The sequence below is a fragment of the Rhamphochromis longiceps genome, linkage group LG7, assembly GCF_057381845.1.
Source record: "Rhamphochromis longiceps isolate RC_006_pf linkage group LG7, R_longiceps_female_GT1.1, whole genome shotgun sequence".
NCBI classification, from domain to species: Eukaryota; Metazoa; Chordata; class Actinopteri; order Cichliformes; family Cichlidae; genus Rhamphochromis; species Rhamphochromis longiceps.
Window position 1 is genome coordinate 41,685,878 of NC_140563.1, and position 27,106 is coordinate 41,712,983.

A 27,106-nucleotide genomic window follows, 5' to 3' on the forward strand; every position below is an offset into this window, starting at 1 on the left:
TCCCTTCTGTAATGTAATGTATTGTCTACATTCCCAGGAGGAGCTCAAAATTTAATAACCGAGATTGAACCTAGTAGCACTGTCCCTTTTAAGTCCTCTATATGATGGTCATATCGCTACACAGTCTCTGCTTTGACTTTATTAGCTTGAAAGAAACAAAAATCTCCTCTTGCATGACAGATGACGTTGTCTTAAATTGGTAGGAAGCCCTTGGTTGGTTTTGGTCAACTCGCTCTGTCAGAGCAGGTTTACCAGTAATCATTTTGTGAGTCAGATCCCCAGGGGGTCCTCTGTTTCATATTAGCTTTACCCATCACCCCAGTCCCTGTCTAGTCATTGCTAAGCTAGCTGTAGAAGATATGGCCCTGTTAATGCCTTTATGTGTGTGTATCTGTCCAAGCCAGAAACGGAGCCCAAACCAATTGGTATGTTTTAGTATTGAAATATTCACCATGTAATCCCCTCTTCTCCACTCCTCCTATCTCTCTCTCCCTCTCGCCCTCCTCCCCAAAGCTTTTCACCACAAATCCTCTTTTGGCGTGCCTGCCTGTCACACCCTGCAGGCAGGCAGTGTGAAGGGCAGCTGTGTGCGTGTGTGTGTCTGCTTAAATTGCCTTGTTTCAGAGCCCATATCCTCATTAGAGTGCTGTGATGTTTTTGGCACTAATGAGGAGCAAGGCTGCCTGTGTGTGTGTGTGTGTGTGTGTGTGTGTCAGCTACGTACGTGTGTTTCACGTCTGCATGACTCTGTGTTTGTGTGTGTCCGCTTAGTTATTGCTTCATAGTAGAGATGATGAAACAATATTGTTTGGGCATTAGCTGAACAGAAAGCATAGTTTAAGCCAACGTAATTGATCAGCAATTATTTAGAGCAGTTAGCTCTATAAAAACTGTTTAATACTTGCAAATGTTTTTGGTTTATTGAGTTTTTATGGCTCAAACTAACACATTAAGTAGGAATGAATGATAAACCCCTAATACAGTCAAAGAAATAGCTGTTGTCTTCCTAAATAAAACCTTTGAGCATTTACTCATTATATTCATTGCATATTGTTTTTCCTTTCCAAAAGGGCTTCAGATTAGTCTCTCAAAAACACTATTTGTGTTAAAAAATACAGCTGCCAGTTTTGGGAGGGAAAGATGAGACTATAGTACAGTTTTAAGGACCCCCCTCTATTGGTAGGAGACAAGAAAAGATAACATTGTCAGTGCTTTGGATCCTTATCTATCCGTCTTATCTCCTTACAGGCTTTACAAAACCTTCCTCTATCTTTGCTCCTTTAAAAGGAAAGCTATTTTTTTTAGTGTGACTGCTCACAATTTTTGTCAAGAAGGCATAAATATAAATTTAAATATGCTTACAGTAAGTCAAGGACTTGCTGCACTATAGAAAATGATTGCACAGTTGGATTCAGTAGAAAGTCCTCTGCTCTGCGGGAGAACTGTTAAAGAAGGGATGTACTCTAACTGCTAATTCTCACTTTATATACTTTATTATTCAGTTTCAGCTACATTAAGAGTACAAGTACACATATAACATAAGGAGGGGGCTGGGGGGTGGCGGCAGAGGAACGGTGTTGATCAGTCGATTAATACAAATGTGCTGTTAGTGGTTCCCTTGAATGCAACTCAAGTGTTTTATGACCAAATTTCTACTAAGTTTGTTCTTAGTCCTCTATAGAACGTCACTTTTCTGCACAGTGAAGTCTGGAAGTCTTTGACTTTCAACTAATCTGACTGTCCGACTGGTCAGGCCTTTGGTGCATTTAATTTCCTTGTCCATTTCCTGTCTATTCCTCCACTGCATCAATCCAATAAAGGCAAAAAAAAAAAAAAAAATCCATAAAATAAAAAGCAAAATACCTGCAGCCCCTAACCAGCATTTAATTATGCTGTTACTCAACTTTCAGCAGCCAAAGCCAAACTGCGGACTTAATGCATTTGTGCTTAAAGCCTCTTACTGTGAAACTGATTTGGAAAGTGTTGAGTTTGCTTTAACAGCATGAGTCCACAAGTATTTAATTTCTTCAGCAGTAATTTGTCCCTCTGATACATTGTGCTCGGGCGACCCTTAAATCTTCATTTTGGCTTAGGACGTCAGATAAAGCACAGAAAGTTAAGTGGTTTTCCAGCTCCAGGTCACTGTCAGGCAGGTTACTCAAAAAGATAGAACAAGCGCTTCCATTTGTAAAGGGATGAAGTGTGGATTTACATATGTACTGACAGTTGGTTCACTGAGCATTTTATCTAATAACGGTAAACTGTTTACAAGGTTGATTGTACAAATTAAATGCTCAGCTCTGAATGTGATCAGTCTTAGACCTACAGGCAGTCACGTAAAGGCATTCGTTTCAGCAGTACTGTAATATGCATGAATGTGATCAGTGATATCTGTGTGCATAATACAGACTTTCTAGTAAAAAATGTATCTTCAGAAACTCTGTGGTTATGCAGACTCAGACTCATAACATACTCACTGTTCAAACAAGTGAAAATGCAAAAAAGGAAATGGTCTCTTCATATCGTGACTTGAAGCTGCAGGCCAGGATCATAGAGCTTTCTGGCTCAGTGCTGCATGTAATCGTCTGCTCTTTCCTGACATGATAGAAGAAAGCTCTAAAATAAAATAACATAAGAACATAAACCTGTGGTAAATGCTCCGATGCATTCAATTACAGTCTGGGCTTTTTAAACAGGCGATGACGGAGAAGTGATTATTCTCAAGAATACCTGGCTGCATGTGAAAATAAAGTGCCCTTTGGCTCATTATTATATATTTTTTCTCTTCTCTTTAAACATATACGGTGGAGGACTTAAAGTAATAACGTGAATATTTGCATTCAAGTTTTTACATCATTTAGTGCCGTTGCCTCTACAGACTTTGAAGTCACAGGTTGTTTTACTTCTTCAGATGTCTGAATCTACATATGGAGAGCTTGGTAAAACACACCAGATAATAGAAACCATTGTCTATAAGAGATGGATGCAGAAGCAAAAATCTATGTGTGGGAGGAGCTAGGGGTGGTAGTAGGGCTGTGCGATATGACCAAAATCTCATATTCCGATAGAAGACATCTGTTGTCCGATAACGATATAAATCACAAAAAATTGTACAATTTCTGTGAATCTCGGGCAGCTCGACTTGCGTGAAGTGTTTCCAGCTGGGCGTTGTGTACCCAGATCGAATGTTTTAACTGATGCATGATACTATACATTTTTAGACATAAGTTGTAACGGCCGCTGTTTTCTTTGTGAGTATTTATTACACGGCGTGCTGCGGGGAAAAGCCCGTTCTAAAGTTTGAGTCTAGGGTTTATTTTTTAGCACCTGACTCTTTTTTTGCTTCTCATCCGTAAACTCTCTGCATACTCTTTCACGTGATTTAGTTTATTTTGAAAAGTCTCAACAGGATCTTGAGCTTTATTCTGAAAGGTTTATGTGGGAAAATAAACAAGCGGACACGCGATGGTTTTACCGTCGTTGTTGCTAACGACAACGCATAAAAACAGGCGCTTGTCCGTCCGTAGTGTGTTAAAATTTGAATCTAGAAGTTGAATAACAATTCACATCCAGTTAGGATTGTGCAGTCTAATATCGTTAGCGATAATAGCTGTATACGTTTTTATGTGATTATAAAAATGTTAAGATGTGATATTATAGTGCGTGGAATAACAAGATAAGCCCAGGCATGAGAGCATGAGGCGTATCCAATGTTTTAGTATCTAAAAAGCGAGCTACTTTCCAAAAAAGCACAGTACTTTTCAAAATACGTGAGAAAACTGTTCTTGCATAAGGTGGAAACGACAAACTCGTTTCACCACTTGAAGCAAAAACACAGCAAAATGAAGTGCAACCGTGATACGTAGGAGGAGATGCTAGCAGCTGGAGATGTGCGATCCAAATGTAAACGAATGGCTCCACCAAAAGTCGCTGGAGTGCTCCAATCTGTGTGACAGGAAGAGCAAACAGCAGATGGAAATGACTCATGCTGTTACATGGTGGAAAAGCAGCACTTTAAGCAGCTTGTTTCAAAGCTTGACTCAAGATACAACATCTCAGGTAGGAAATATTTTTCAGTTTCGTTATGTGACGGTGTTGTGGAGCTCCTGAAGAGTTGCAAGGTTAAATTATTTTAGTTATTGTTAAACCAAAATGTTAGGTAGTTAGATTATAGTTTTGCTTAAATTTTCCATTGAAAAAGAACATTTACTTACTTTTCTAAATGCTTCAACCTGCAAGTGTCAATTAAACACTGTTCAGTGTTTAGTTTTCTGGGCATTTTAACATGGGCACCTTTGTGCTTCTGTAGCCTAGTGTCCATTTGAAGAACTGCAGGTTTGGCACTTGTTTACTGGCTTCATTTTCTAGCCACTGAGGTTGCTGCATCCTCACAAAGTTTCAAAAAGGATGATTATATTAAGAGAGGAATGGATGCTAAAAAAGCATGGACGCGCCACTAAATGAAGAGAAATGATCTTATTGGGAAAACCTTCTCACTGTGAACATAAGAGATTAATTACAGACTGAACTCTAGGTTGATTGCATTGCCCATTAGCTTTAGAGTTTATGTATGTGCAGTCACTTTGTTCACCACTGATTGAGAATAATACACTGTTCTCTCGCCATCTCCAAGTCCTCGTGTCTTCATTCATTTACAAGTTCTAATGTTGAGTTTTAGGATGATTGATGGAAACTGTTGGTTTTTGGAAACAAACTTTTCGAAGTGAAATGGATGCTGAAAATCAACCCTCACCAGCGTCTCACCAAGGAAATCACACATGCCTGTAGATCCGCGCATACGCATTCAAAGCTCACAGATGCTGGGAAAAACACAGCTGAGAGGGAGTGTGGCATAGTGAAGGGATTTGGGGCAGGAGGTTGCCAATTGTTTGCTCTCTTCATCTTTGACCTCTTCTGACCTCGGAGAATGCAGAGGCTTTTGGATCTTAGGCTGCTGCAGCTTTAAAGACTCAGTTCTACCAAATGAAACAAATAGCCATTCTGGCATGGGCGAGTTGTGCGCACATGCTTTAATTTCCATTGTTTCATACAAAAAGTAGGGCCTTCTGGTTTGAAATGACATACAATAAGTGCAGTCTGGAAGACGGCGCCTACGCAGACGTTGAGGTCATGCTGATAATGGTGAGAGTGTTCTTTTGGTGAATGAGTAAACTTGACCACAAAATCAGATCACAAAATCACAAATCACAAAAATTTCATTTTTATTAAAAAGAATGTGCTTTCTGGGATTTTTGATCTTTAAGTCTATATACACCCAATCCAAAGAGCACATTAGACAAATCCAACTGAATGAAGGAGTCCCTCCTACTTGGACGTTTGGGTTTTCCACATGTTTTCTGCAATATTGTCAAATATGTAAAAGAATGTTTGAGTAGTAATTCTAGCATATTAAGTAGCCCTATTCTGAAGCTTAATTTTCCAATGATTCATTCACTGATTTAGGCTTATTGTTAAGCGCAAACGAATTTTCTCTGGGAGAATTTTTTTTCTCTTTTTCGGTGAAGGTCTTGCAGCTCCCCGTGCCTTTGTAGCGTTTTGCTCTAATTTCTAATAAATCCCACTGGGTAGCGTGTGTTTGAGTTACAGAAGGCCCTGGACCTCTGCGGAGATTTTAATGCATCATTTTCCTTTATGAAAAGACCTGAGGCCATTAAAGCGTCTCTGGGTGATTTGCAGAGAGCAGCTGAGAATGCCGGCGAACGAGCGCCTTATCGCTTTCATCCGCACACGCGCTCACATAGGAGCAGATAGTCAGTACATGCTTAAGCAGGCATGCCTAGATTGACACATTATTGCTGCAACTGTCTTGTTTTTGGGTAGGTTTTTTTTTTTTTTTTTTTTTGTGTGTGTGTGTGTGTCTTGTGTCGACAAGTGAACAAGCTGCAGATACACAATAAGAGATTTAAGATTCCGCTAAGGTGCTGATAATATTTTTCTTTTAGTTACTAATGAAGCAGACTGGGGTGTTAATGTGAATCAGATACAGATACTGATTAGAGATGGGACAGATTTTATGGCTTAAGCAGTTTTTAGCTTTTTGAACATAATTACATTTCAAATTAGACAGATCAGAGTAACACTCCTGCCAGTAAAATGGAATTAATGCAGTGTGGACACACAGATCACGTGCTGGAACATCTGCAACTTAGGCATAACCATAATGATTCGGTTTTAGCAAAGGTGATTAGTTTAAGCAGAGAGACAGATGAAGAGGCTGTGTTGATATAGCTGTAGACAGCACTTATTATGCTTCCTGAATGCAATAAGGAAGTAATACAAGTGTCCAGATAAAAGAGAATAATGGACATGGCACAGGCAAATAACATCCCCCAGCAAGACAATTATTTTTTATATCAGGACATCTTAGAAGTGTGTTATTATGCTTGGTTAAGTGGCTTTCAGCATGTGTGGTATCGGTAATGTGCATGCTGGATTCATTCATTTACATCTACAGCATATGAAAATTAAGGCTGGCTTGCATCTTTTGTTCACACGTGAAGTCTTGGCAGAAATTCCAGCAGTTACGCTGGCAATTACAAGCCCATGGGTGACATCATTCTCTATAAAAGGGGTATCAGGGGTGAGGGATGGAAGGTGTGGGTGGTATGGAAATGTAATGGGGGGAGAGAGAGAGAGGAAGAGACAATGTGCAGCGTGTTGTAACAGGATACAACAGGCTAATGTCTCATGAGCATTTCTTGGAGGATCTGTTGTGGAGTTTCTCATGGGAGTGTTTAAACATAAGACTTTCATACACACACACACACACAAGCACTCTTCCACACTTGAAGAAAGTCCCTTTCAGTTTCCTGTATTATTATTATTTTTTTTGTTTCCCTGAAAGCTGTGACAGAGGCGAGGCTGCTCTTAAAGGGAGTGCATGTGCAAGCATAAATGAAAAGTGGTGTTAGAGTGCGTGTCCATGTGTGTGCATTTTTTAGTCCCAGCCAGCAGTAAAAGCTCCATCTGCATCACCATGACAACAGTCCGGTAACAACAGGGAGACAACACCCATCTCAACCCTCCCAACCCCCATCCGCTGTGTGTTTGTGTGTCTGTGAGTGTGCGCATGCTTGATTACATGCATATTTGATCGTGTGCATTGTAGTGAAATTTCATTGTGTGTGCGTGTGAGAGAAAGCTTCCATTAGGGAGCATCCCAGCAGGTAATGTCTGACTCTGAATGATGTACACAGCCCTAATAGCTGTGCCTCAGTGGGGAGTGGTCACACCCACAAACACACGCACACGTTTCTTTTCAGCCTTTGGATGAATGGAACTGATACCTCAGCAGTGCTCTCCTACTGTCTGCCTCAGTCAGCCAATTGCACAGCTTACTGCCGAACCTACAGGGAGCAATGACATCATTGCCGGCCAATGGCATCACAGCTTTAGGGCGTGCTTCTTTCTGCTGGTCTGCTTGGCTGTGGGTGACAAGGAGGAGTGTGTATATGTTTTTAAAAGGGAGTTAAAACTGACTAGCAGGCGTCTGCAGCCTCTTTGTGTGATCAAACATTTTTCTTTCTTTCTCTTGATCTAATTCTTCTGTCTGTTCATCATATTACATTTTTTTTCTTACCCTTTCACTTATCTTCCTTCTTCCCTGTCTTTTCTTTTTTCTACCCTCTTGCACATCTTTTGATGTCTCTCTTCCACAGTTTGATCATCAACTACATCATCATCAACTCTTTCTGTGTGTGCTTGTGTGTCAAGTTACAAGGCCAGTCAATAGGTCTCTGTGTGTACTGTGACTTGGCAGAATTTATGTGCATGCATACTGATGCAGTAGGGAAAAGGATGCCACAATGACAAAGCTTCCAATAAGCGGGACTCGGTTGCATTGTAATGTAGGGTAAAGTGAGGATTTGCATGACACTGTTTGTATCTTTGTATTCAGGAAAAGTAATTTAAATTGAATCCAAAACTGGAATGGTGATAGAATGACATTAAAATCCATCTTAAGTGGGTGTGTAATATTCTAATATTGAATTTTGGAATCATATTACCTATTATCTCCAGTTTTGAGCCTTTGTGCTGGGCTACTATACTGTATGTGTCAGGCAATATAAAGCTAACAGAGCAAGATACAAGTAGTGGTGTCAAGTGTTTCTTTTTATTCTTACCATGAAAGCAAATAAATAATTTATTTCAACAAGTGTTGAGCTTTTCCTTAGAATCGCTACAGGATTGCCATAATTGTAGTTCTCCAGGCCTATCAGTTGCATTCTTAACAATGCAAGTGTGATTTAGTGAAGTATCCATAAAGGAAAACAATGACTTCAGCTCACGCCATTGGAGCTTTTGTACACTTGAGTCACTGCACGCCTTTTTTCTATTCTAGTTGCACATTGTGTTCTGACTCACAGATAACAAAGCACAGGTGCTGATGCAAACCTACCTTTTTCCCTGCTCAAAAAAGATCAGGAATAAATAAGTGAATTAATAAAGAATTGGACTTATAAGCTGATGTGTGGTATAATGATTGCAATACCAGTCTATATTTGAGCAAAATATACCACAACACACAAAAAAAGATTAGCCTGATGATGGGAAATGCAGTCACACTGGATTTATACTATCACTCTGAGCACTTTTTTTTCTTTACCTACAGCGAACACAGGGAAAAGTCCTCCTTTTGAAGTCTATCCTGATTTAATCCTATTGCAATTTTGTTTAAAGCTCAAACTTGAGCCTAATCCTTTAATACTTGTATACTGTAGGTGATTTTCAATCAGAAACACTGTGACCAACATAAAGAGATATAAGTCAACTGACTGACAACTCTGGGAGTAATAATAAAAAATGCATCAAAAGCTGTAGATGTGTTTGTCAGATGTGCGTCCACGTCTCTTGGCTGTGTTTCAAGTTGCAAAGCTGATTAATCCTTGTGCTGTCAGTTTGTGACTAATTAATTAGTTGCTGTGTCACCATATGTGTGTGAATGCCTGGTAACAAGGTTGCAGCTTAGGCTTCAGCTTAACCTGAGACATTGTTGACATGAAACACAAATAGAGTGACAATTAAATGAACACAAAGGAGTCAAAACTTTATGATGGCCCACAAATAAAGCAAATGTGTTCTATTAACTCTTAACAGTAGATGTAATAGATGTGTAATATGTCTTCATTGTCTGTCATTTCCAACAATGTGAATGTATTTTTCTTTCTCCTATTTTGGTGTTACATGCATCAACCATCTAATCCTGAAAAGGGTGGGTTTTTCAGATGTTTGGGCCAGTGGCCCTTAACCAGCACCCATTATTGCCTCACTGTCGTGTGTCCTTCAATTGCTGCTTCCTTCCTTTTTGTCCCTTATAACCAGACCTGGAGAAATGAATTGTGGGTTTTTTTCCCTCCACACCTGTCATTGTAAAGATAGATTGGCCCAGAATGGATGGTAATGGTAGTGGCTTGTGATTAAATGGCAAATAAGGAGTGTGTGTGTGTGTGTGTGTGTGTGTGTGTACGTGTGTCTGCATTTGTGTGGAGGTTGCAGTATGTTTAAATTCATACATGCATGTCTTCAGCTAGATGAATATGTGTTTCCATTGGGGTGTGTGTGTGTGTGTGTGTGTGTGTGTGTGTGTGTCTGTGTGTTAACAGAGGTGGGCTAGTATTGATGAGGCTTGAGACCTTCTATCAATCAATGTAAAGACCTTTAACCCCAAAACCCAGCAAATTAGCCAATAATGGGTGAGGCCAGAGAAGGAGGTGCAGAGGACGGCAAGTGGCAAAGCCCTTAGGGGAAATTGCATGTGTGTGCGTGTCCATGTGTAAGTGGTGGAGACTGAAGCGGTGCACAGTTGAGTCTTATTGCGACTGATTTACCATACTATAATTAGCCGTTTTCTCATAATGAGGTCATTTTTAGAAACAACCACAGTTTGCAGACAATCACCAGTCTCCCAGCCCTCTGCCCCACCAGCCGCAGCCTCTTCTCTGCACTGCCAAAATTAAAGATTAGATTTGTATTTCCAGCAGAGTGAATAAACTGCCCAGAGCATCTTTCAGCTGTCCCAGCTGGTCCTGGCTGTCACAGACACTAACAACTCTGGGTTTCAATTAAAGACAAGGTGATAATATTTTTAACCGGAGTGAAATGGAGGTTAAACTTCAGAAAGATCATATTTATCCTGCGGATTAAAGAATATTGGTATTTTAAATAAATAAATATGATTTCAGAAAAATACAAATAAGGGGAATAATTAGTAAATATTCCCTGGAACATGCAGGTAGATAACGGGCAGGTTGAACCAGCAGGCAGCAATGCAGCGCATCAGCAGTGCTGATGTGTCAGAGGACATGAAAGGGAAATTTTCCAGCTTAAAAAGACCATCGAATTGGCAGGTGTGTTTGGTATAATTTGAGGAGAACGAGGCTTTAAACTACAGATTTCCCTTACCTCTTTATTTTCTTGCTTTCTAATACATCGCTTTTCTCTCTCCCTTTGCCTTTCGACTGATGCAACAAGGTGATGCCTCGGCTGTTGTTTGATATCAACGCAGACATTTCCTTGCAAGCAACTACACACTGACATACCGGCTGAGTGGATCTGTGAGGGGAAGTGCACAGAGGCGGGAATGATATGATGGCAGAATAGGGCAGGTGTACGGGCGGAGTGAGAGGAAAAACTAGAAAGAATGACTGTGAAGATCAACTTTGGAATAAAGGAATGGGAGGAGAGAGACAAAAGGTGGAATGGAATAAGTGGGAAGGATACCAAAGTTCATGTTAAGACAGATCAAGCATGATGCAGGTTAGAAAAGCAAGAAATAAGACAGCTGACCTCTTTAGGCTTACTTTCTTATCTCCATCCTTCACAGCTCTCCCTACTTAACAGGTATGTGTCAGAGAAGGAGGCGTATGGGGAAAAACAAACAAACAGACGAGTTCAGGAAAAGATCAGTGTTTGAAGACGGAGCATAACATATCGAGATAAAAGCACGAGGCGCAGAAAAAAAGGCTGCAGTGTTTGCCCATAGCACGGTAGATGGAGGAAGCGAAACCTGATGAGAGGGGAAAATTGGCTAAAGCAGCGAAGTAAAGGAAAGCCATGTGATGAGTCAGACAAATGTGTACATTTGAGCGGTCTATAAATTGCACCGCAGTGAGGGAAAGGTGAATTATGAGCAGCAGAGAAAGGCAGGTGGAATTGCAGTGATTGACCAGCAAATCCTCAATTCTCTGAGATTACTCTGAGCTTTGGCCAAGCAGGAAAGATGGATAGGGTTGTTTTAGCAGTGCCAGCTGGGGTTAACGAGCATCTTGAGTTATATTATGTGCAGGCTATATTTTGAGAATGAGTTTAAAGGTTTTTTTGCACAGATGTGATTGAGTGTGGTCTTTCTTGACGTTGACTGTAACTACACTGGTTTGTTAAACTCCCATTTCCAGCTTCAATTTTTACGATTGTGGCAACTTTATTCTTGTTTTATTGAACTGCAAGTGAACGCATCACCAAGTTTTCATCTAACGGGGTCAGGGTGCTTAGTTATCAAGCTGCATCCATGAACAAAAAAGTCTGTTGATTAGGGTAAATAAGAAAAACTAACCAGATTTTTATACTTCAAAAGTGGACTTTTTGCATGCATGTTGTGACATGTGGCGTGATGGGGTTAGGGTAACTCTAACCCTCCCTGTTTTATCTTCTTCTCGAAAATCTTGTTTTTTTTTTATTGAGATAATGAATTTACAGCACTCCGGGCACTGCTATCTCTTTGACTTATGTAATTAAAAGGCTCATCCCAAATTACTCCAACCTATCCAAATTGGAATGGGGTAAGGTAATTTCAGTAAATTGGGCATTTTTACATGGAAGCCATTGAGGATTGACTCCTTTCAGCCTCGGAGGTTGGTGCTTGTATCAGAAGTGTGACCAGACCAGTTCCTGTGCCTGATGGTCTTGTAAAAAGAACTCAGTTGGAAATATGACTAATAAATGCTGTACTTGTCCTCTCAGCCATGCCGGCAGAAACACAGGTCACCGCATATTGCAATGTGTGTAAATTTAAAGCATGAGTCATGGTAACAGAGCAACACATAGTGTGACTGAGTGGGCTGCTGAAGTGGCTTCATGACTTTGTTTTCATCTATTGTTGTGTTTTCACTACCAGCACTGTGCTGGCAGTAAAGGGTTTTGAGGCTTTGTATCTTCATCCGCTGTTTTGTCCATCTTCAATAAGACCTGAATTGGAAATCATCTTCAGTCAGGGGTGATGGACTCAACTAACCACTTGTCCGTAGGGAAAACTGATGACTCAAGTGTTAAGAGACTAATACTTTGGGAACAGATCACATGTGTGCATACACACACACAATTGTACATACAATGGGATACCATTATAACTGCTCTCAACCCGCCATGTTTTCCTCTTCGGTGCACGTCACTGCACATGACAGAGCAAAGCACACATGCGGCGCATTAACCTTCTCTCTGTCACACACACTTACACACACCCAGACATTTTTCCTCAGGGAAACACCAGCTGGGGCATGCAGGGTATGGCGCTACCATGACAACGGCATCTATAGGTGTGGCATTGCTGAGTCGACTGTAAGAGAGTAGTGTGAATGCATGCAGTAATATTGTTTGGTTGAGGTTCGTAAAGCCCTTTTTGTGTGTTTTCTTCTATGTAGTGATTCTGTTTTAACCAGTGCATCAGGATATCACTCTTACTTGTCTGTCTCACTCACATTTGTATTAAACAGTTGATCCGACTGTATTAAAAATGTTAAAAATGAAAGAAATGTTTTTTTATGTTTGTGTTTCTAGAGATTTATTAGAGGTTTTAAAGCATTGACATTTAAGCAGCGTGTTTTTAAGGCCCTTGGAAAGTTTTCTGTAACATTAAATAATAAATATTTAGCATTATCAATATCTTGTCACAAGACATCCAATAAGCAATCACTGAATTCATATTTAAATCTTACCATAGACGATTGTTTCTGAGATGTACATCGGAGATATCACTATTTTCCAATTGTTGCATACACTTAAGTTGGCTCAGGAGGGAGAATAATAATTATAAAGTTGGTCTTTCAATCCTGTGTGTGCAAGTTCAAGCGTCTTTGGGCATTTTGTACAACTGTGTGTGTGTGTGTGTGTGTGTGTGTGTGTGTGTGTGGTAGGAAGAGTGCCTTATTTATCGTATAAAGACAGTGTATCAGTGTGCATATGGAAAGGACAATGAGTGCTCAATATAGCTAGAAAAGTGCTACATGAACACAGTCCATTTACCTACAATCATAGTAAGAAGCTGATGGATTGAAGAGCTTAGAAAATGAGACTCAACCATTGCCTACACACTGAGCAACTCTGCAGCTGGACTTTGCACGTTTGTAAATTGTGTTAAATTTGTGGGTGTATCCAATTACAGCAATTCTTGGTGTGTGTGTGTGGATACAGCGCTTTGTCATCAGCAGAAGCAGCTATTAAGGTAATCTAAATTGAATTGCGTTGAACTAAGCAGTCTTATTTCATCCTGAGAAACATCTAATTAAATCTGTTTTCAGTCTGTATTGTACTCTGGGTGACTGTTTCTTTAATGACTAAACATGTCAGCGGTATCTGTAGCAAAATGGAATGGCGTCATCGCCAGCTCGACCTGGGTGTGCACTTGTGTCTGTGGGTATTTGTGTATATCTGCATGTGTCCTTGTTGCGGTATGATCTTGTTTGTGTCCATGTTACTTCTCTGTTTCTGGTTGGGTTTATTTTTGTATTTTCATTAGTGTGAAAATGGGGATATGTATGGGTGGGGGGTGTCTTTACAAATTCTTTTGGGAAATGAGTGTTTACTTCCCTTAGAGTTGTATGTGTGTGTCTGTGGGTGTGTGTGAGAGAGAGCGAGAGAGAGCAAGCATAGCCTATAGGCCTGTTTAGAGAAACCGTGGGTTAGGAGGCGAGCGAGACAAGTGTGCTTGTGCTTAACAGTCAAACATCATTAAAATCTTCTTCGCTCGTGTGTGTGTGTGTGTGTGTGTGTGTGTGTGTGTGTGTGTGTGTGTGTGTCAGCATTTCATTTGTATGTGTATAAGGGTTCCTCTGTTAAAGTTTGTGGGGATAAAATATTTTTTAGATAATTTTCTTTCTTTCTTTTTGGAATTTGTGGGATGTTTGATTACTTTTTGTGCACATTTGTCAGTGCCGGAGACAGTGCTGTCATGTGCAACAAATTCAACAGATTTAAGAAAAACAAAACAGACAAAAACAAAACAGACAAAAAAAACAAAAAAAAACAAAATAAATTTACCCAAATTCACTTCACCAGAGTGCTAGTATTGTGGTTGTAAGTATAACTGTGATAAACAAAACCACCCTCTCACATGGAGGACATTCAGCCCTTTAGGCAGCTGATTGTCATATATCTTTGGCTGTGGCGCGCGCGCGCGCACACACACACACACACACACACACACACACACACACACACACACACACACACACATTTTACTATCTGTAATGGTCTTCTCATCAAAGTGCTGATAGATGCTGTTGACCAGGTGTAGAGACAGCGAGAGAGAGAAAGAGAGAAACAGGAAACAGAAAGTAAGTGCATCACAGAAGAAGGGAGATTAAAATATGAATGGCAGAGTCATACAGGGACACTGAGACTGTTTGGTCTATAGAGAAGGCAGATACAGTAGTATATTAAAGGAAACATATTCTCTTTTAAACTTGTCTGTCTTCATTCTTTCTGATTTTAGTGTCGCTTTACTCACCAGTTTTAACTGATTTTATAAGGATGCAGTGGGAGGTCAGGTGATGAAGCATCACCAGGGTTCAGACTTGATTTCAAATTTGCCTGGATAACCTTAAGCAGAGAGTGGAGCATTTAAGGTAAAATGATTCTGTGGAGCCACTTCTCAGTTCAACCTGCTTTAACCTAATGTGCTGAGATGTAGCAGAAGCTGCAGCTCACATGGCACAACCAGACAAAGGGCAATTACAGTGGGGCAAAAAAGTATTTAGTCAGCCACCGATTGTGCAAGTTCCCCCACTTAAAATGATGACAGAGGTCAGTAATTTGCACCAGAGGTACACTTCAACTGTGAGAGACAGAATGTGAAAAAAAAATCCATGAATCCACATGGTAGGATTTGTAAAGAATTTATTCGTAAATCAGGGTGGAAAATAAGTATTTGGTCAATAACAAAAATACAACTCAATACTTTGTAACATAACCTTTGTTGGCAATAACAGAGGTCAAACGTTTACTATAGGTCTTTACCAGGTTTGCACACACAGTAGCTGGTATTTTGGCCCATTCCTCCACGCAGATCTTCTCGAGAGCAGTGATGTTTTGGGGCTGTCGCCGAGCAACACGGACTTTCAACTCCCGCCACAGATTTTCTATGGGGTTGAGGTCTGGAGACTGGCTAGGCCACTCCAGGACTTTCAAATGCTTCTTACGGAGCCACTCCTTTGTTGCCCGGGCGGTGTGTTTTGGATCATTGTCATGTTGGAAGACCCAGCCTCGTTTCATCTTCAAAGTTCTCACTGATGGAAGGAGGTTTTGGCTCAAAATCTCACGATACATGGCCCCATTCATTCTGTCCTTAACACGGATCAGTCGTCCTGTCCCCCTGGCAGAAAAACAGCCCCATAGCATGATGTTTCCACCCCCATGCTTCACAGTAGGTATGGTGTTCTTGGGATGCAACTCAGTATTCTTCTTCCTCCAAACACGACGAGTTGAGTTTATACCAAAAAGTTCTACTTTGGTTTCATCTGACCACATGACATTCTCCCAATCCTCTGCTGTATCATCCATGTGCTCTCTGGCAAACTTCAGACGGGCCTGGACATGCACTGGCTTCAGCAGCGGAACACGTCTGGCACTGCGGGATTTGATTCCCTGCCGTTGTAGTTATTAGTGATAGTGATAGCAGAGCTGTACATTTTGTTTTATTTTTAAAGTCTTGGAGTCAGAATATGGTTTATCATCTTTAGATGAAAACTAGCCCGCTAACTTTCTGCTAACTTCCTTCCTTTCACTCCATTAAACTTGATAAATCCTCTTTTTCATCTGTGTCTGGATATTAAGCTTTATTGTAACACCTGGGAGAACACCCACACTGAACATTTTATGTAAGAGGAAGAAAACGTTTTATTAACTCTGTGTTTTGTTTGAGTTTGGGAACCGAAAAAGAGACCCAGAAATGGCTAATGATGGCAGACTTAAGAGGTGGATTAGGGTCTTTTATCTCTGCGGTTCTTTCTGCCATACTTGGAGACCACTGTGTTTTCCTCTGATTTGGTGGAGGATATACAGACTTATGCTCCAAACTCCATGCACATTATTTTCCTTTTTTTCACTGTTTCTTGCAAATTTAAATTCTCTTAGTGCTGATATTATTTGCTATTTTCTTTGTGGCAATAAACAACTGAGTAATGCAGTGAGCTGCTTCTTAAGTGAGTCTCCAGCTCCCTGGTCTTGCATTCATTTGTGGCGATGGTAGTTCTTGTTCTGCTATGAAGGATGGGTCATCCCCATGTAGCCCCACATGAATCAACTCTCCACCTACTGCAGATTCTAGTTGAAGCCGCTGGCTCACCGTGAGGTGACTGGTGTTGTGATTTGCCACTATTTAAATAAACTTGAATTGAATTGAATCTCCAGAGTAGAAAAAGTACTACTGATGGCAGCTGCAGTCCAATATGGTGTAGTTGTCAAGCAAGAAACTGCAAACTCATGGGAGGAGTTGCAAATTAATATTGAGGACTGCTACAGCAGCAGCCTGGCCAGTGAGCCACCCAACTGGGAAATTTAGCAGTGACTGAACTTTCTCTTAGATGGATTAAAAAATAAATAAATAAAATCTGAGGAGCAACTGCGCCAACTACCTCTTCCCTATAGGTTTGTTTTGCCACTACCACTTCATGCCTGGGGAAAAAAGGGACTTGAAATTGAGTTATAGATAGACTGGGATAAGAAAAAAAAGGAGGCAATAACCCGAGAAGTCCCGAGAAAGTAAAAAAAATCAGAGCTATTGCAGCATAAGGCAAGCGTAGTTTTGTGAAAGTGGAGCCGTGCAGCGCAGTGGCACTGTGCTTCCTACAGTCTCAGTGGGAGTGTATTTGTATGTCATATCCTGTCCACCAGCTGTCACTCAATACAGGGGGTCTCTGCGCCGACGCCAATACTGACTGACAGCTCGAATCAGTGCTCTATGTGTGTGTGTGTGTGTGTGTGTGTGTGTGTATTTCTGTGGGACAGTATATCAGCATCCAGCGCTTCCAAAGGAGAGCGTTTTGTGTGTGTTTGAGTGCGTACGTATAAGAGACATTCATTCCTAATGACAATAGAAGGTCACTGTTATCACTCTCATACTCTCTCTCCCTTTCTCTGGCTGCATACTAGGCATCACTCTCTATGTCTGAGAGACTAGTTGTTTCTCTGATATTGTCCGATAACATGAGGTATCAAAATTTCTGTTTTTATCTCAGTGGGGTTTTTAATTCTTTTTTTGGGGGGGGCACAAACTGCCAAGTTTGATTCTCAGGCCAAGCTGGGATGGGCCAAACTGATTTAGGGCAATTCTAGTTTTAATATCTCCATTATTTGATTTTGTTGTTTAATTGCGGAAGGTGTTTTTTTTTTTTTTGTTTGTTTTTGTTTTGTTTTTTTAACCTTAACTCAGTTGAAGCAATTCTTCTGCACCTTCTGCTCAAAAAGCCTCAGTCACTGCATGCATTATTGCATGATTGCAATGATTATTATGCATGGTTATTAGAGTTTTTCTCATCTCATAAAAATTTGATATACTCCAGAAAAGGAGAGAACCCTAACCCTCCTTGGCTTCCATGCAGGTCCACCAAGGCCCCATTGCCCCATCACCCCCTCCAAACCTCCTGTAGTGGTTTTCCCATTATTCTGCCTAATTCTAAATGGACATCTTTCAGTACCCCTTCACCTTTACCTCAAGATTGACTGACATATTCATGCTGACAGTTGCTGTAATCAAGAAGACACAAACTTAGCAACGTAGTGTATGCTGTACAGTGTAGCGAGGATTGCTCAGACCTCTACATTGGAGAGACCAAACAGCCACTTCATAAACGCATGGCACAACATGGAAGAGCCACCTCCATGGGACACGATTCGGCTGCCCGTCTGCATCTAAAGGATAAAGGTCACTCTTTCGAGGATGCCGATGTTCACACTTTATTCAGAGAAGTCAGATGGTTTGAAAGAGGAGTGAAAGAAGCCATCTATGTCCACTGTGAACAACCATCTTTGAACAGAGGGGTTGGTTTACTACATCAACTGTCTGCCATCTATAATCCAGTTTTGAGATCCTTTCCCTGACGCCTTAATGCCCACTCACATCCCCGCCATTTGACCTCACGAAATCACATGATATGGTGGGGCTAGGTTTCACAATGAGTTCACCCAAAATCTTGGTTGATTGTGACCTACACCTGTTTTCACACCTTGGCTCATGTGATTGGGTACAAGATCAACAGGGGGTTCATGACCCTCTTGGGGACTAGGACTTAAATCTGGGACTCTTCAATATCTAACCCTAGAACTGAAGAGGCTTCTCGGATGAGAGGTGAAATGTCTTCAAGCAACTGAAAGAAGTCCAGACACTTTTCTTTCCAAGTCCCTTAGATTAACTTTCAACATTTCTCCTGAAGTAAAACATCATCCATGCCTAGCTAAAGGACCTCATATAGACAACTTCAGGTCAAGTTTCAGGCCACTGTTCAAGAAAAGGCTGTATCCTAGGATTTTAGCCTTTTATTCAACATGATGGTTCACAGAGTTGACAGGACGGCAGGTATAGATTTGGGGCAAATAACATGATAGAAATGGTCTTTGGCAGACTTGAACCCAGGTCTCTCCTGTAGTATGGGGGTTGCCTGCTCAGCCAAGCAAGCTACAGCACTTATTATTTAACATAATAGGAAAACTTATTATGTTAAACTGAAATGGGGAAACTACAAGCAAACCTGTTTTTTTTTGTTTTTTTTTCTTCTGTTTTTCTTTTTGTTGGTGTCTGACTCTTTCATGAGAATGGCATGTGAGCTTGCTTATAAGAGAAAGATGAATTGTAAAAGCTGTTAGTCTGACAAAATCCCAGGCACACTGCCAAAAAATGTTAAGAAGGTTCATTCCTGTTAAATTGAGGTTTGGGCTCTGGTTGAATCAAGGTCAGCTCAAAAAAGGTAATATTTTTTTATCATTGCATTTTTGTTTTTAAATTTTTTGACTTGAGCAGATATTTAATTAGTCACCAGGCGATAGAGTATTCCTCTAATTAACGCACAATCCTCTCTGACTGCATTGTCAGAGAGTGATTAGAGCAGTTTAACGTGCATTGTAGATAATGTGGTTAAAACATTTGAGCAAACCACTACACATCACACAGACCATGCTTCTTTTTCACTTTCTAACTGGCGAATGAGATTATCAGATCCACTTTTGAGCCGTCTTTATTGCATCATTGCAAAAGCAGTTGAATTAGCTTTGATTCAACGCTGCTCGTACCTTGCTCAGAAAAAATAAAGAAGGCTTGTGTTACCTGCCCTTCCCCTCTAATGCTCATATCATTTTACATGCGACTTAGAGACTACTACACCCATGAGAACCAGCGTGAATATAACAGTGTAGATCAGGCTGGAGGGCACAGAGGGATTACAGCTGGCTGGAGTGGGGTGATATTGGCCACGTATGCACACATAAACCCCTACAATGTGTATATGGCAGAGTGGGTGGGGGTGTGTAATCGGAGATAGGAGGATTGACGGCTACTTATACGATGAACTGGGTCTCTATCGCCTCCAGTGAGAGGAGATGTGGCTGAAGGGGAGCAGTGAGGAGGAGGAAAAGAAAGCGGATCAAGGAATAAAAAGGTTCTTCTGGAATTGGACCCCTGACCTCAGAGTTGGTGTGTGCAGATGAGGTGGGATCCCACCCCTCCTGCTAAAACCGCCAGTGCCACCACAGCTCAGAGTGTTACCATGACGGTGGGGTGAGAGGCCAGCACACTTGCTGAAAAAGAGAGGTGTATTCTGACATGAGCTCAGATCCAAGTGCTGCAGTCTGTTTAGAGTGCATTCATCCCTTTGTCGGTGGTTGTGCCTGTTGGAATTTGGTCCTTCTGTTTGGGTTTTTTCCCGCCTTACATCCACGCTGCTAAATTCCAGGGACTTTATTTTTGTTTCCCTGGAGGTTTTTTTTTTTTTTTTTTTTTAATAGTTGTCAGCAAACATTTTCCGTTTCATTTCTCACTGATGGCTTCGTTTCTGGTGTTGCTTGTTTGTAGACGTATCACTTCAAATTGCTCGAGGTACTTGGCATTGTAATCCTTCAGCAAAAATTAGCAAAGAAGCGATTTCAAGCACAAACAGCAACACGCTGGTTTGTGCCTCAGTTAACGCTCTACCCCACTGTGTTTTGCATTGTAAATACCTGTGGCTTTATATTTTCGACCTGACATCACCATCACCCACACTTCCACTTGTAGAGTTGTTTATATTTTGGACACTGGACACTAACTGGAAAATGATCTGAGAAAGCAAAAATAATAAACGCAGGAAATATCCAGTTTTGTATTAACAGGCAGAATAGAACCAAACACACAAACAACAAAAATAGTGTGCATGCATAATATATGTATAAATATGTGCATATATTTAGCATTTCTCCCCATTATCATCTCTTTCATTTTCCTTTTGGGTGGTTCTTTTTTTTTCTTCTCTCCCACTGATGCTGAGTGATAGCGGTGTCAATTTTCACTCTGGGAGAGTGCAGTGATGTCATGAGATGAAACCGTCTAATTGGCCTGCTGTGAGGAGCAGTGGCGCAAGTGCATGTTGGTGTAAATTAGGTGATGGATTGCACTGTGTTATCTGTACCTCATTTTCACACATAAAACCCTAACCCCTATTGCCTGTTTCCTGACTCTCCCCCTAGTCAGGTTCAAGCTATACACCATTTCCATGAAACCCTCCTTATCCTAACCGGGCTTTTATCTTTTTTTTAAAGCCCGAGTTTCTTTCTCATCAACTCTGCCTCCTTCAAGAACAGAACCCCAACCATTAAAAGCACCACCCAAGAACTCACATTTACTCTATGCACACATACACACATGTGTGTGATTGTGCATTCATCCATGTGAATGCACAATCACACACATTGGAATTGTGTGTGCACATGCACTCACACACACACACACACACACACACACACACACACACACACACACACACACACACACACACACACAAATCCTTCTCTCTCTCCTAACCCCCTGGGGAAGCAAAGTCCTGAATCAGCTGCTAAATTGCCCAAACTCTCTCATCCCCTAATGGGCTACCTGTCTCCCTGCAAGTCTGCCTCACTGTCTACATTAATGAGTTTGTGTTGTCTGTCTGTCTGTCTGTCTGCCTCTGTGCCTTTTTGAATGTCTGATGTCTTGTCTTTATGTATGCTACTTGTTTTGTCTGTCTGTTTCTGACTGTTACGCTGTGTGGTGGCTTCTGTTCTCCTCCTGTCTGTCTGCCTGTTGGCTCATAATGCAACTAGTCTGTTTTTGTTTAGTTTTTTTTTTTTTTTTTTTTGTCCTATATGACTGTTATGTTGAGGAATTCGTGCTCAGTATGTACACATCCTTCAAAGGAAATCTGTTCATGTACTTTTTGTGAAGCTACTAAACCAACAGCAAATTCAAGTAAGAGAACGCTGCTTATATTTGTATTTGTGTTATTTGTTTTTTTTCCCTTTGGCACCATTTTTGACTGATGTACTGTGCATGGAAAAAACTGTTTATGAAAAATATTAGCACATTATGAATTTGATGGCAGCGACAACTCTTAAAAAGTGGCTTTAAAAAGCTAGAAAAGCTCTAAGAACAAAAGAGGTGTCCAAACACGGCAAAGAGAATTTCTACTGCGCTACATGTATGTCATGATTTAGATAAGTGCGTGTGTTTTTGGTATATTAGAAAACAGTAAAGCCAATGTTTTTGTGTGTCTGCGTCCCTCATCTAATGCTGTTTATTGTCTGTCCATTCTTTGGTCTCTCTGTCAATGTGTCCCTCTAATGTGAATCTCTTCCATGAACTGTATCATAAACAGAGTCCTCTTGACATTTCAATTTCGCTCATAGCCCCATATATATAAACACACACACACACACACACACACACACACACGACATCCATTGCTGAGCATCAGTTCAGTGGCAGGCCTCTCATGGGTTTCCACGGAGACAAGGAAAAGCAATAACTGCACACTTGACCCCTCTGCTCTTTTATTGGCCTCTTCTCCCCTTCACACACACACAAACACAAAAACACATACACACCTCGGATCTAATCTGAGAGAGTGAGGCTCCATGGTGATATTCCTCCATCTTCCCTGGAGGATTGGAGAAGGAAGGCAAAAAAAAAATGGAGAGAGGAGTGGGGACTGGAGGAAGTTAATAATTTCATCTTGCAGTGACCTGGAGACGATAAGATTGAATCTTTGGCTCTTTGTATCTCACACACACAGTCAACCCACTCTTCACACAGAGATCATCAGTTTCCTCACTCGCACACACTTGCTGTCTCTGCCTGCTTCCCTGTCGCACACAACAGTCAGACAACAGTCTTGCTGAAACTTTATGACTGTGGGGAATGAACAGAGGAACTGTGGGCAAGAGGGAAAAAGAGTAATTGAGAGAAAGTAGATGAAAAACACTGAACCCGAACGGAAGAGAGGCTGACTGAGGGAAAATATTAGGTGGAACGACAGGCTAGCCTTAGTGACAAGGCTGTTTACTGTTTATTTTGGTCTCTAGTCTCATTTCTCTTCATATTGGCAGAGGCAAGATGATTTCCTTTTTACTGTGTTTACTCCTGTGTGGTTTTCTCTTGCTTTGTGCAAATTTGTGCAAGCGTTGTGCACACACATTTGTGCATGTGCATCCTCTGTTTTAATCATCTCTGGTCGCTTGTCTGACCTCAATCTTTCCACAATCATCATTTCTTATGGTGTCTTCACATTACCCACGCATCCCAGTGTGGGATTTCCCTTGTTTTTATCTTCCTCACCTAAGCAAATAGTAGAGTACTTTAGCACATGGCATTTTCATGATTTAGTTTCAAATGAGGAGTAATTTTTTTATGTTATGTAAATAAAAATGAACGTAATCAAACACTTGTCATTTACTGTAAAGAAATATGTGACTTTGAAATGTGAATCATGTTCCATTTGTTTGTGTAACGCATTTGTATTAATGTGTGGGGTTTGTTGTAATATTGCAGAAACACAAATTACTTCCTGAGTGGCTGCACTTCAGGCTGCACAGACTAAAGCAACGTCTCTATAATACATAAGAATAATAAGAGCTCGCTCATGATGATTTCTTCCTCTTAGTAATCAGGTCAGGGTCGATCGGATTGTTTCTGCTCTGTATTGTGTGTGCGTGTGTGCGTGCATGTTTGTGTGGGAGGAAGCACACAGTGATGCTTCCCTGCAGTGTTGCCTTCTGTAACACCAAGTGTGTGTTTTTGTGCATGTCTGCGTATTTATGGAAAAGATGCTTTGTTTAACCGTACACCCATATTACATTATCATACTATTTAATTTAAAAAAAAAAAATATATATATATATATATGTGTATATATATGTGTGTATATACGTATATACACGTGTATATACGTATATACACGTGTATATACGTATATACACGTGTATATACGTATATACACGTGTATATACGTATATACACGTGTGTGTGTGTGTGTGTATATGAACTCAAATCGCCTTTGTAAATAAATCTTCATCTCTGTGGGGTTTTGCCAAATAAGACATGTATAGACTTTTCCTCTTATCTTTTTTTTTCTCCATGCAAGTACACTGTACAAGCTACAAGTTCACCCCTAACTGATGTCTGGTTTTCTTCTCTTGTTTTTGCTTATACAGTTCTCTAAGGAGAAGTACCTGCTGGAGTCTCCTCCTGAGAAACTCCGCAAAGAACTAGAGGAGGAGCTGAAACTGAGCCCTGCTGACATCAGGAGCCATGGCTGGTACCATGGACACATACCCAGAGAGGTACAAACTTCATGAAGCACAATGTAGAATCTTTATACTTGCAACACTGAAAGTCCCGAATATATGCATGATAATATACTGGTACATAAATGTAACTAAAAGAATGACTCATACATGTAAGGGGTTGCCTACTTTTCATCGTCAATCCATGCAGTTGAAAATTGACTAAACTGATTGCCAGTTTATAAAGGTGTGCATTTTCCTCTGTGAGGAACGCACAGGGGAAAATGCACAAATCAAAAATCTTTATTGAAGGTTTTTGTTGGTTTTTATTTTGGAAGGTTATGCAAGTTTTCCTTTATTCTGGTTTATTACTTTTTTAACCTTTAGACGGATCGCTGTTATGGGCTGTATATTTTATTAGGAACATTATATTAACAACTTATTTCCCCCTGGTCTTGCTCTGTTTACGGCATCATAGTATGTCTCAAGCTGCAAATGAATAAAACTTGCAGTATTGGGCTTGCAGGCTGCATAAAATCCTACCAAGAGCCATCACTGCAGCATCACTGGCTGCACTTTGAAGACCCTTTGCTTTTGGGGTTTTGTACTAACCGAGCAATTTGCAAATTTCACTTGTGCATATTTGAACTTTTAATTTGGCAATCCCATTGTGTGTTTTGTCCACCCAATCAAAAGTTTAAAAAAAAAAGAAAAAGAAAAATTTTAATCCACGTTAATCCACAACTTCTGATGCACTACCTGAACACCGTCTCACTATTTGTGATAACTAACACTCTCAACTGCAGAACCTGCTTTAACTGTTGTGTTACAAATTAGTGTTCTAACTTTAGCTTACCTTCTGTTTTTGTGCTTTTATCAGGGACAGAATCAAAGCAAAGTTTCCAGCAAAGATGCCTCAAAGATTAGCTGCAGCTTGTAAACTGACTCGCTTTGATCACACCAAAGCTGTTTTGACTACCCTGTTTAAGAATGGAGTTATCTATGATATGATTGAAAAAGTTTTGATTCAGGCTTCATGCCACAGCCTCTTAGATGCGTAGTATGAATCTTTCTTCTTTTTTTTTTTTTTAAGTTAATGATCTAATGCTGCCATGGTTTGTATCCCCCCCCACCTCCATCACTACCAATTCATTCAGAATTTCAGTGAAGCGATTGGAGTGTTTTTTGTTTTGTTTTGTTTTTTGTTGTGGGTTGAAGTGGGTTGTCCTCCAGTAGTGTTAGTTGAGCGATTACTTGGCCAAAGTTCTGGCTTTGAAAGCCCAGTTTAAATGCTTTACACACAGAGTGACACTGATTAATGAATCCCATCATCTGTCACAGCTCAGTAGAAATTGCTTTAGCATTGAGGAGGAGGAATCTCTGCCAAACAGACAGCTGCGCGTGTTGCTGATGTACGCAATTGAATTTCACAGCTGGTGACTAAGACATAGATACAAAGAGACACACAGCCACAGACTCTGATGCACTGCATGCACATGTGGAGAGTATTTCATAGACGACCTCTGTCTCTTGATAAACCTCTGTCTCTTTTTCACGCGCACACACACACACACATAGAAACACAGATTCAAATCAACCATCTGTGAGTCTTTCCTCTTTGATTTACATAAAATATTCATTTATTCATGGATTTACCCCAGTGTAAACTTGGGGAAACCCCAGCCCCCTGCTTACAAAACAATGCCTAGTGGATAGATCTCAGGCACCCTGTGGATGGTTACTGTACATTAGCTTTCATAGATCCCGTTCCTCCTTCTTGATCATCTTCCTTTTGTTGTATTCTAGTTTATTGCTCAATATGGCTTTCCTTTTAGACATATTTGTTAATGTCCTTTTAAATCTATACTGTTGGTATGTTTGAAAATGGTAGAGAAAGAATATTGTGCCCTTCTGTTGAGCCTTTGACCTGTGTTTATACTGCCTCCTGCTGGTATCTGACACTGCTAACCCTGGACTGTGTTGCCTTTCATATTCTGTGCCTTGATTTCTTTTATTGAATGAATTTAAAGCTTTGCACATTCTGCTTTCTCTCCCTCCTTGAAGGCTGCTGTAAAGGGAAAACTGCTGAGTTTGAAATATTTTTTTTTCCTTCCTGTGTGGCTACTAGATCAATATTTGTGATTTCTTCTCACAGAAACCATCTGCAGTGTTTAGTAACAGCAAGATGTACAGCCCAGAGGTGTTTCACTAACACTAACAATGCTTCTGGATTGCTTGTTTTGTCAATAAAATTTAAGAATAACTTTCTTTTTATTTTTTCTTTTTATTTTTTTTTTTACAAATAGTGCTGAACTCTGAAATGCATCTTAAGAAAATCAATTATTTTATCCTTCATGGCGAAATCAAACTTTCCTTAGCAGCACGGCAGACAAGTTTGGCAGCTAGACAGATAGTTGTTTTATTTTCAGGAACACAAACTGTCCTAAGGCATTGTTATAAATAATCACAATCCTCTAAATTCAATTGTTCAACAACCAGAGTGTCAGAAACTAAACGTTCACGCACAAGCTGTAGCTCAGATCAGTGAGCTGTCTTGCTTTCAAGCTTAAAACCATCCTTTCTGTATTTTTTTTTTTTCTCCATCTATAGGTATCAGAGACTCTGGTTTTGCGCAATGGAGACTTCCTTGTGCGCGATTCTCTGCTCAACCTGGGTGACTATGTTCTGACCTGTCGGTGGGATAATGAGGTGCTACACTTCAAGATTAGTAAAGTCCTGGTGAAATCCAATGAGACCAAGGTACATGTTCTTCTTTTAGGGGCTTAATAATCGGCACTGCTTGAAACATCATCTAATCCCTGTTTACTTTGTTGGATTCTACTTTAAATGTCTTTTTGTTTAGTCCTCGAAGATCAGAAAACCACAAAAAGCTACCACTGGTCTTTTAAGTTGCATGAAGTCCCTTCATGATGGTAGCAGCAGAAGCACAGGCGTAACTAATAACATTAACAATGGCTCTGTTACACTTAGATGCCTCAGTGAGTTTTCCCACTGAGTCAGCATGCACAGTACCAGTGATGGCATCAGAATGGAATCCGTGCATCCATCTTCAGTGTTGTTTCACCCTTGTATG

General features: G+C 40.5%; 1 protein-coding gene across 3 annotated transcripts in view; it reads left to right on the forward strand.

The window, feature by feature from the left end:
- The window catches only part of sh2d3ca (SH2 domain containing 3Ca), a 53,717-nt gene that overhangs the window by 18,293 nt on the left and 8,318 nt on the right, over nt 1–27,106 (forward strand). For 2 of the 3 annotated variants that reach the window (XM_085413680.1, XM_085413679.1), the window contains 2 exons: nt 23,941–24,069; nt 26,623–26,772. In XM_085413680.1, coding sequence (XP_085269806.1) covers nt 23,941–24,069; nt 26,623–26,772 — 279 coding nt within the window. Of the gene's footprint in view, nt 1–3,492; nt 4,060–23,940; nt 24,070–26,622; nt 26,773–27,106 lie in introns of those variants that run through there. The other variant, XM_085413678.1, reaches the window with a different exon arrangement.